Raw genomic sequence first — 10,829 nt, 5'->3', positions numbered from 1 at the left:
TGTTGATTCTATGTTGCTTTGTGTTTCTGTGTTTGATATGATGTAAAGCACTTTGAAATGCCTTGCTGCTGAAATGTGCTATACAAATAAAATTTGATTGATTGATTGATTGATTGATTAATGGGTTCTCTCCGGGTGCTCCGGCTTCCTCCCACAGTACAAAAAGATTTTGTTCACACTAGATAATAAATGGATGTTTTTTAATAATAATAAGAGTAATATTAATATCGCCACACAAAAAAACAGAATATGCAGTCCATTACAGTTTTATGTTTTTATTGCTTGATGTTTATTTAAGATTATTAATAAGTGATCAATGTGGTAGATTAGCTACCGCTCTACTGATGATCTAAGTTGCTGTTTAAGTCGCTTTTTTTATTTTCTAACTGAACTGAAACACACAGGACTGACATGACGCCCCAATGCGGAAGTAGCTCAGTCCTCCAACAACCACACTGATATTAGCTGTGTCCGAATTCAGGGTCTGCATCCTTTTTTATTTTTTTTATTTTAAAAACTTTTTTGTATTGCATTAAAATGTCAATACAATATGGAAGCCCGTTTCCGCCACTCTGTTAAAAAATAAATAAATTATCTCATTATAATGAGATAGTATCTCAAAATAATGAGATACTAAATAATAATGTATAATAAGATACAAAATATAAGATATTTTACTATTTTGTAGATATAATACTATATAATACTATTTTGTATAAGATACAAAATAGTATCTTATTTTGAGATACCATCTCAAAATAATGAGATATTTTGACATATCTCATTATTTTAAGCGTCAATCTCAAAATAATGAGATAATTTATTTTCTTTTTTTTAACAGAGTGGTGGAAACGGGCTTCCATACGTTTCCGCCGCTCTGTTATAAAACATAAATAAATAATCTCATTATAATGAGATAGTATCTCAAAATAATGAGATAGTATCTCATTATTTTGAGATACTATCTCATTATAATGAGATTATTTATTTATTTATTTTTAAATAAATAAATGGCAGAAACGGGCTTCCATAGAGTTTGTGAAAACTTTTGCAAGGGGTTTCGTGAGTTCACAGAACTGACGATGTAGTGTATTGCTCTATGGGTACGAAAAGAAATATTCAGACAGACAATTAATAAGGAAATCTCTGTGCTTCAGTCTCGCTTTTATTGCTTCAGTTTTCCCCAAAATTCCCTCAGTCACCTCTACGCAAAGATTAGACCTGGGAATCCTTTTACTTTGTGGAAATTACCTTTGAATAAACACGGAGCCCCTGATCAGTTGCAGATTATATTTAATGAAAGCGATCTGTGCGACGACGCTGGCACTTCTTGTGCAAACACCACTGACAGCGCAGGGCTGGCGGCAATTAAGTGGTTTTCAGTCAGTGCACTAGAAATAAAATCTGCTACGAAACAGCTGAGGTTTAAATCAAGGTAGTATGGAGGAGAGCACGTCCTTTTAAAATAGATATAAAAAGGCTTCAAACTGTGAGCAGTTTTCAGTTACTTCAGACTCTTAGTTTTTATTTCTTAGTCCAAAAACTGTAGAGTTTATTGAGGTACCAGTTCAGAACAATTTAACCTGCCTGGAGCATCAGTTGACTCCTGAATATTTTCACAAGTAAAAACTTTGTATCTATGGTTTTTGTTTTCTGGTGGAAAACATCACATCACAGGTATCTATTACATGAAAATCTAATGGAGCCTCTGAGGCTCGAGAGTTTATGAGCTCGCTAACACCACATTTACCTAGCATCATTTGCACTAACATTGCTGTCCACTGAAATTTATCATTTTAAGCCGTTATTGCATTTATTCGTGAGATGCCTTTCCTCCCGGTCAATTCACCTTTTTGCCAAATCATTGCCACATTCATTTTATACCTTTGTCTCTAAATGTTGCATAATGGCTTATGTCTCATGGTAGCATTTTAACTGATTGTAAAGATAATAAAAAAGCCCAAGTCTCACACAAAATTTAAGTTATAAAACTATTTCCACTGCAAAACAAGGTTAGGTAAAATCACCTAATAGATTTATTTGCTGAAAGAAGCATGGCTGAGTCAAAAGCGGCTTATATCTTTGTTTTTTCCTTTTTACACCAACAGCTAAGGCCAGCGCACTGGAGTTGCTAAAGAATGAATTAGATATGATTAAACAACAGTACCAAGGTATCTATTACATGAAAAAGGAAATAACATGTTACAATCTAATGAGGTCACATATTTGATTTCCAAGAATCAGAGCAATTAGTGTATTAATTAATTTAATTATTAAAAGATCTCAAGATGAACTTGTATTACAGTTAGTAGTGTGTACTAAACAAAAACTTCTTAAAATACTAATCCTTATGCAAATAATAAAATGAAGACTATTTTTTTCCTTTGACTCCTCTTTTTATTTATTTTACATAATCTCCAGCACAGGTAGAAGAGGTGACCACAATCAAAGCCATGGCAAACAGCACTGAACACCAAGTGGAGGTTCTGTGGAAGGAGGGAACAGGTAAGTTAATTTATAATTTACCTTGCAATTGAGCAAAATCCACAATCATTTACCTTCGAATTGCTCTGATAAGCCTGAAGGTTCAAGCTCGTTCTATATTTTTAGCTTTCATATTTCAGCAAACACAAATGACTCACTATGTTTTAAACTCAGGGAGCATAAAAAAAATACACTTTAGATGTCTCATCTATGCTGATTTAAGTAATTTATTTAAAAAATGTTGCAGCTAGGTTTTATTCTGAAATAGATTGGATGCTGTAACTAAATGTGGTGGGGAGTTTTACGGCATGACACCTGTGCATGTTCTCATGTTGCAGCTGCAGCCAGCTATGCTATAGACTGGCCATGTGAAAAGTGCTTTACATGTTTTAAAGTGAGTGAAAGAGAGTGTTAATGCTTAAAACTGACTTATATTGTCCTAATTTTACCTTTCAGATCCTGTTAAAATTACTTAATTCCATATTACTTTATTTCTCAGGGTGAGTTGGACTTAATAAACATAGAGCTGCAAGAGGGTGGAGAAGAAGATTTATCTATTTACTAGATTGAAAAAGTAAAGAAATAAAAACTTTATGAATTGGTCTCGCTGCTGGAAATAATGAGAGAGAGAGAGGGAGAAAGAAAGGGAGAGACCGTATGTCTAGGTAACAAAGGCATTAAGATTGGATTACAAAAATTCAACGTAAAAACAGTTTTTTATCCTTTAAAGCAACCAAATGGTGTGACCCTATTCTTACAGTCCTACGTAAATAGATAGAGACCCTATCACTATTTATATTTGGAGATGGAAATATTTTGTAACACCCTCACGTTGAGAATCAAAGATGTGGCATCAAAAACTGATGGTAACTTAAGTTTCTGTCTTACAGTGAAACGAGTGGCTTTCTCAGCCTCTTTGTCAGCCTCGGGTACAGGACATATTGGCCCATTTAACACTGATGTGATTCTGGTATTCAGAAATGTATTTGCCAATATTGGAAATGCCTACAACCCAGATACAGGTATCCAAATGTATACCACTTCGGATGTTATCATCCCATAGAATGGCGATTATCAGTGGTTATCAGCCCCATTGAATGGCCTCAGTTGGTCCCTGCTCTGCCTGCTAGCAGGCTGTTATCAACCATTCTATCGGTGATAACAGCCGCTTGTCGCTAATAGAACCTTTTTTTTTAACCTTTTTTTAAAAACATTTATTTATAATTTATCTGCGAATTTGAACAGGATATTAAGAATTTACTAAAAATACAAAAGCCAAACGTATCCGTCATAAGATTTTAATTAGGTATTGTAATAATCGTTACAGTATTTAAAAACAACTCACTAAAATCTAAAACCGGAGGGTTTTTTTTCTGTTTTGTTTATTTTTGTTCGCTTTTTTAAAGACCTATATTTCCAATATGCCTTTTATTTCTTTGGATTTTTTCCAATAATTCACTCAAAATAAATGCCAAAATTTAACATACTTGGTTAATTTTATTGGATCTTTACAAGACGTGTTCTCTCAATACATGTCGTGTTTTTATCTTCCGGTCGTGCAATTTTATATATATATATGTATATATATAAGCATACAATGAAATTAAAAGGTATATTCTAGAGTTATGTAGTGTTATGAGTTGTCCAACCTCATAGCCTTCCACTAGGTGGCTGTATGTACATCCGAAGTTGCTTGCAATCCATTAATAATGATAAGAAGAAGTTAGGGTTGGCCCTAATCTTATTTTTAATTAAAAAAATTAAAAATAAAAATACGGATGGATTTGCTCATATGATTATATGAAAATCTGTGTTTGTACCATATGAAAATGTTTAATATTTGTATTAGTAGTAATAATAATAAATTACGGATTGCACCCGACAAAACATTAGAGAAGAAGAAGAAGCTTACGTCATTCGACGCGACACTTTCCACGGTCGGAGCTGGTGAGTAGCCCCTGAATCTGTCAAATAAAAATGTAGTAAAAAACCTCAAAAGACCGAAAGTCTACATTTATAAATCTGCTGATGGTAGTTCTATGAGTTAATGTTAGCGAGTATGTGGCACAGCATGTGTTTGTACAGATTTAGACACGTTTTTAACCCTATTTGGTAGAAAAAAGGCTACTTTAGCTCGCTAAAGTAGCCTCTCAAAAGCCAGTCAGGTTCAAATGTAGCTGTCCTTCATACCTTTAACAACAATGTGCTAAAATTTTGTTTCATATATCTTAAAAAACCGTATAGTTTTCAGTATACTAGTTTATATCAGTATATTGATTTAATGTTAGGATTCTATCATACAGTTCATTACATTTCATCGTTTCCCACAGTGTATTATAAGCCCTGAGGCCTTCATTCTTTATTTGTTGCCCCACCAGGCTAAGCATTGTTTATTTATTTAAGTCTTTGTAAAACGTTTGCATTTTCTATGACTTTATAGTTATTGTTCAAGTATTAATCTTCCAATCTTTCAATAACACATAATTCTCAAAATGTAATTTCAAATTTCCCGTCAACTTTTAACATTTTTTATCTCAAAAACATGACCAGCTACAGGATGACTGACTGTCATAAAACTCAACCACCAGGCTTACCATGTTTTCTGGGGGATACCCTGCAAGCACAATGCATGCTAATATTTATTTATCACATACCAGAAAAAACAGCTACCTTCTGTTTATTCATAGTCATGGTTGTATTTTCTGTCTTTGTTTTAGGTTCAATGTCAAGAAGAGGTATGTGTAGCATCTCTTAAACATTGAGCTATACAGCGAGATCTAAGAAAATATGTGTTTGTCCTGAATATTATATTTTTATATGCTCTGCTTTTTTTCATTTCATGATAAGAGAGAACACATATCTCGGAGGAAGCGAAGGTCTTCCTCCAGAAAGCCTATAAAGAAGGGATGACCAGGGTGGGATCTCCACTGGTTGGAGCAGCATCCCAGGCCACTGGCTTGCCACCGTTTGTCATTGATGTATGTTTACCAAAGTTCTTTCTAGCCGTTCAATTTCAGAATTCAGAAGGCAAGATTTAATTTTATATAAAAATAAATTCAAGCTTCCTGTTTTGTAACAAGACTTTTATGTTTTTTAGAACTGGATTGGAAACTATAGAAGAAAAAAACCATCTTCTTCTCAACCTAAAAACAAGAAGTTATACACCAAGGACCTGTCTGGTTACAACCTGTTCTGCAGGGATCAGTTAAAGAACAAGGGTGAGAGAGGATTTACTGTAGCTGTTATGTTGACAAGCATTGTTGTGTGTATAGCTAGCCTGATCATTGCAATTCTCACTTACAGCACAGCCTTTGCTTTCTCCCCTTGACTTGGATTATCTCCCGCAGACGTTTCATTGTGCCAATCAGTAAACAGAAGGAGAAGTTGTTAAGACTGCCAATTTTCTGTGCTGTTTTAGAATTGCAGTCCGCCTGTAGTTGTAGCAAAGTAAAGGAAGCCATTCAGTCTTTGTTGGCCTTCCAAATATGGAATTAACATGGACAGCTGCCTCGATGAGCTCAGGTCTTCTGTCTATGTAGTGACAGATTTTATGTATTTATTTATTTTATTTTATTTATTTTTGTTTTTTGCAGCGAATGCAATTTCAAGTAGAATTTTTGGCATTGAACTGGCACATGACATACGTCACAGACAAACATTAGCGATTGGGTAAAATTTAACACCTCTGCAGAGGTGTTAAATGAGTGTTAAGTGAGCAATAGTGTCTCAATAGCCATAGCCCAGACCCTCTGGATGCTTCAATGTGTAGTACAATGGGTCATTTTTTTACCAGGCTATTCATAAACTTAATTTTTGGAAAAAGTATCTTGCCTTAGTTATTTTGTAGTTGTGTAATACTTGCATTGTTCTGTTCGATTTACTTTCTAGAACAGTGGTTTCCAAAGTTGATTCTCAAGGGCTGGAACCTTCATGCCCTTGAGCCATGATTGAATCTAGGTTAACACACCTGGATTCAATCATGGCTCATTAGAAGGCCAAAGAAGAAAATTGACATGTTGAGGAGGTTACAACCACCAGACAGAGAAGTAAAACAAGCGGTCCTCAAGGACCCAGTTTGGGCACCCCTGTAATTGGCTCTGCTCTGCTCACAGGAGCCCTTGACTGTTATTTTTTATAAGCCATCCTTACGAGACAAATCTGACTTGTATTGTTTAGTTTATCTCGTCAAATTACATTTGTGAGATCTTGAGTACTTGATGAAACTTTTCCTATTTGCCATGTAATGTTAGAGAGTTTCCTTAACTTTATCAAAATCTACACCCATTGAGTCGGGGTGAGCCATACGAGATCCATACGAAATCCATTGACATTTTACAATGTCAATGGATTGCTTGCTGTTTTTCTTTGTTTTGTTTTTCCTGCTAGGAAGCCTGAAAGATATTACGCAGAAATGGTCCACCTTGGCAGAAGAGCAGAAGAGGCAATATGCGGAGAAGGCAGCAGCTCTAAAGGTTCAGCGCACTTCAGATGACATGAGCCCAGATATGCGATGCCTGAAATTGAAGAAGCACCTAAAGCAGATGAAAATAGAGGTTTTCCATATATGCTAAGACCTTAAGAATGTTTTCAAGCCATTTAACTGTATATTGGAAATAGTGTTAGGAGTTAACCCTGTAATCATTGGGTTTCCAGTTTGAATGCCTACTACGTCTGTCTTAGTCGACATGCTTTGGCTGCTAGTGGTGCCAGTGCATGACAGCCTCACTTCTGTCAGACTGCCTGAAACCAGCTGTGGCTATAACCCTATTGGGTGGTGAGCTAATGCCCACCACCATCAGTGTGTAAATTACGTAATGTAGTGTAAAGTCCTTTCAGTTCCTCTAGACTGAGTGAAGCACTATACATTGCTCCACATGCCATTTATTATTTATCTGTGATAAGATGCTTGCGCATGACATATTTAGTCTGTGCTTGCAGTTTACCCCACTTAACTGTTTCACATCATAAAAAAGTGTTTAATCATATAAGGTAATGGTAATAAAAAGAAAATACATTTTCATATAAAGATTTAATTTGATAACCAAAAAAAAAAGGTGACACAATAATTTTCATTGTTAAAAATGGAATTAGTATTGCTAAGTTTTTGTATTATTTTGCTTATAAATTTATAAGGGTCACATAATTTTTAGGCAAAGCATAGTGTTCTAATTGAAAATAAAAATTCAAAGACTACCTTGAATGTATTAATGTCATCTACCTTTTGTTAACATGTGTAATAGAAATATTGAATGTTTATATTACATGCCATATTTCTATGTTTTATTTTTTACTGTTTTATTTCTTACTGACTTAAAATAATGAAAATTTTCTAGCTCAATAACTTTATTCCTATCCTTTGTAATGTTATGTATATCTGCTGTTTTGAATGACTCTTCTTTTGATCTTTGTTGAAGGTTGCCAGTCTTGAGAAGCTTGGTGTAGAGACTGGTGTAATGATGTATGACCATCAAAAGCCTTTCTTAGAAGTCCTAGAAGTGAGCAGCAAAGGTGCTTCTTCGTTCTTCGACAGTACCGACGTACTGGACAACTTTGCACTGCATTTCAAAGGTTTTCACAAACTGACAGGGATACCTCAAACTCAAATAACAGCTTAGTGGACTTAATATTTACATGATCTTTTCTCTCTTGTTTGCACTGTGTTTTAAGGAAAATCATCATCTACTTCTGCTGCAAAAGAACCGGTTGATCCAATGGTTAAGAAAGTGCAGGAGCTCTTCAACAGGAAATACAGTAAGAATACATTATCATACTCTAGTAATTTTCTAGTCATGGTCAATGTAATGGATTCATAATTTAACTTCATTGCAGTAATAAAGTTGGTATCTGCGTATATGTCGACATAATGGTCTGTAACACCTTGTCAATTAACCACGGGCCACATGTATGATTGTGCGTACGCACCAAAATATGCCATATTTGATGCACAAGTTGATATGTATAAAAATGAGCTTTGTGTGACAGTTTTTGTAAGCTTCACACTAATTTCAATATGTATTAATGGGTGGCAACAGAACGGATCAGCAGCTGCATTATATTTCCCAGTAATTGGGATTTATAAAGGCAAGGTGCACAGGTCTTTGCATGTGCACGGCTGTATAAATTAGAATTTTTTGGTGCGTTGCACTTTTCTAAGTAGTCAATTTGGAGCTCTGTATTACTAATCCACTTTTTTATCTTCAGCTTGACTGCAAATATGTACAACTTTTAAAAAAATTTCTTATCTTTTTTAGATGAAGCGGGAGGCAGAGGAAGGCTCCCGTACATCTCCATTCAAAATGAAAGCATAATTATCAACGCTTTTGGTCTACCTGATGGCATCACTCTCAAAAAACCATGCCACTATGGATGTAAACAGTTAGAAGTCATTTTAAATAATGCGGCGAACATTTCCTTTAAAATTAGTAAGTGTTTGAGCATAAATGTTGATAGATTATATTTAGTCATCCGGTAAAAACATACTTTGTAATCATGCAATGGGGTGGTCTGTTGTTGAGAGGTCATTTTCATAATTTTATGTTCTTATATTTAGTCATTCCTTTTGCACTGCTAGACTTTAATTTGAAGTATTTAAAGAGCAGAATCCAAAAGTAGCATATGTTTTGGGAAAAGCATTTGGTAAAGGATCCAAGGATCAGAGTCAAAGTCTGGAAGGCCGCATGTGTTGTGTTCCGGGGTTCTTTGTTTTCCTTGTGGGAGTCTGTTTGCTGCTTCTCACCATCTAGCCACCAGATAGCGCCAGACTCACCTCTCTCCGGAGTGGTGTGTCGTCATCCTGCGCACCTGAGATCAATCTGCTCGTCAGGCGAGGTGTACAAGAGGAGCTGACTGCCAGTACTTCGATGCCTGAGTGTTAGCCAGTAACGGTACCTCTGAGCCCCCTAGAGCTTCTCTCTATGTTCCTCGTGAGTTTGATCGTCTAGTAATTTCCTCGTTGCCTTCCTCTATCTTCAGGTCCTCCTGGATTTCCTGGTTGGCAGTCACGCCGTCCCTCCGTCACCACTGCATCTGAGCCTACCTGTCCGTCCTCTGTTCCACTTCCTCGTTGCCTTCTGGACTTCTGTGGCTGAGCTCTGGACTATCTGGACCCACAAAGTGACCAAGTCCCCGGACACTTCAGCAAACCCCTCCTAAACTCCGAACCTCCGTCTAACAAGTAAGACCGCTCCTATTAACAGTTGTTACTTCCGTCTCCGACGGCATTGAACTCATCATCTCCCCCCACTCTGCCTTTGCCAGTGAGCCGAGCGTTTCTGTGAGCCCGCTTCTCCCCTGGACGAGACCCGTCGCTTCACTATTTTTTCTAGTTTGTGTTCTCAATAAACTCACTTCATTATATACGTGTCTCCTGTGTTGTGTTCTGCATGTGGGCTGGAAATATTGAACCCATCATGACAGCATGAGTTCTGTAGTCTGTCTTTATACACTCGCTCAAACTGCTGCGCCCCATGAATTGTGCTATTCACTTAAGTTTATTGTTTAGCACTACTGTCATAATCACCTTAACATTTTGTCATACTCATCTAGTATAATGTAGTCAAACTTCTAAATAACTATACTTGCGTACTATAATGGCGTGTCTGTAATAGCTTCTTACAGACACACTTTTTGTCCTTTTAGAAATAAACGGACAAAAAAGTCTTTATTTATAGTTGCTCCATTGTTTTGTACAAGACAATGTTTATTGTTTTTAACGTTTCATCTCCTCGGCTAGTATGGTCACATGAGTTGAAGGATAACAGACAAACGCTTACGAATACTTTCTATGGCAGGTAAAGTGGAAAACAAACAAAAACCATCTCTGTCTCAAATGTTTGCTGAAAGAACACGGATGATGGGAAGTAATACTTTAGCAGAAAGATCATCCATACTCGTTTTTTTTGTTTTTTCTTTTTGCTTTCGAACTTCTGAGCTGACGAAGGCGTTATTGTGTTCCTCTGACAACAAAGAACATGTATTATAATTAATGTATTGACAGTGCAATAATTATTTTTATACAAACAAAATGCATGCAGCATTCACACTACTAATTTCAATTTTCTCTTCAGATGAAAAGACTGTTGAAGAATCAGTTGTAACATCTGACACTGGAGTGGTGATAACTGCAAATGGTATGTCTTCAGATTGAACTTTATCCACACAGTGTTTTTTTTTCTCATAGTAAAGGTGGTTTGTATTCCTTAATACATTCTAGTGGTGTTAAGTAGAAGATTATACCTATGACTTTCAAATACACTTATTGGAAGGACTTCATTCAGTATCCCTTTCCATGTAATAGGGGTTTTTTTTGGACTTGTTTTAATCATACAATTCCATTTGAAATTGTA

General features: G+C 35.9%; 1 protein-coding gene and 1 long non-coding RNA gene across 2 annotated transcripts; both read left to right on the top strand.

Moving 5' to 3' along the window:
• Positions 1-4,703: 4,703 nt before the first annotated feature.
• Positions 4,704-8,869, top strand: LOC116725583 (uncharacterized; the record flags this gene model as incomplete). Its single annotated transcript, XM_032571732.1, has 7 exons — positions 4,704-5,219; positions 5,332-5,462; positions 5,582-5,702; positions 6,871-7,037; positions 7,899-8,052; positions 8,152-8,235; positions 8,736-8,869. Coding segments are annotated over exons 1-7 (984 nt in total), but the record flags the coding sequence as incomplete, so codon positions are not given.
• A 301-nt stretch (positions 8,870-9,170) lies between these two features.
• Positions 9,171-9,840, top strand: LOC116725635 (uncharacterized). Its single transcript, XR_004340433.1, has 3 exons — positions 9,171-9,368; positions 9,457-9,658; positions 9,742-9,840. It is a non-coding gene; the product is annotated as an uncharacterized LOC116725635 (long non-coding RNA).
• The last annotated feature ends 989 nt before the right edge of the window (positions 9,841-10,829 follow it).

Source organism: Xiphophorus hellerii, chromosome 1, assembly GCF_003331165.1.
Source record: "Xiphophorus hellerii strain 12219 chromosome 1, Xiphophorus_hellerii-4.1, whole genome shotgun sequence".
Classification (NCBI taxonomy): domain Eukaryota; kingdom Metazoa; phylum Chordata; class Actinopteri; order Cyprinodontiformes; family Poeciliidae; genus Xiphophorus; species Xiphophorus hellerii.
This window is presented reverse-complemented; position numbering and strand designations above follow the sequence as displayed.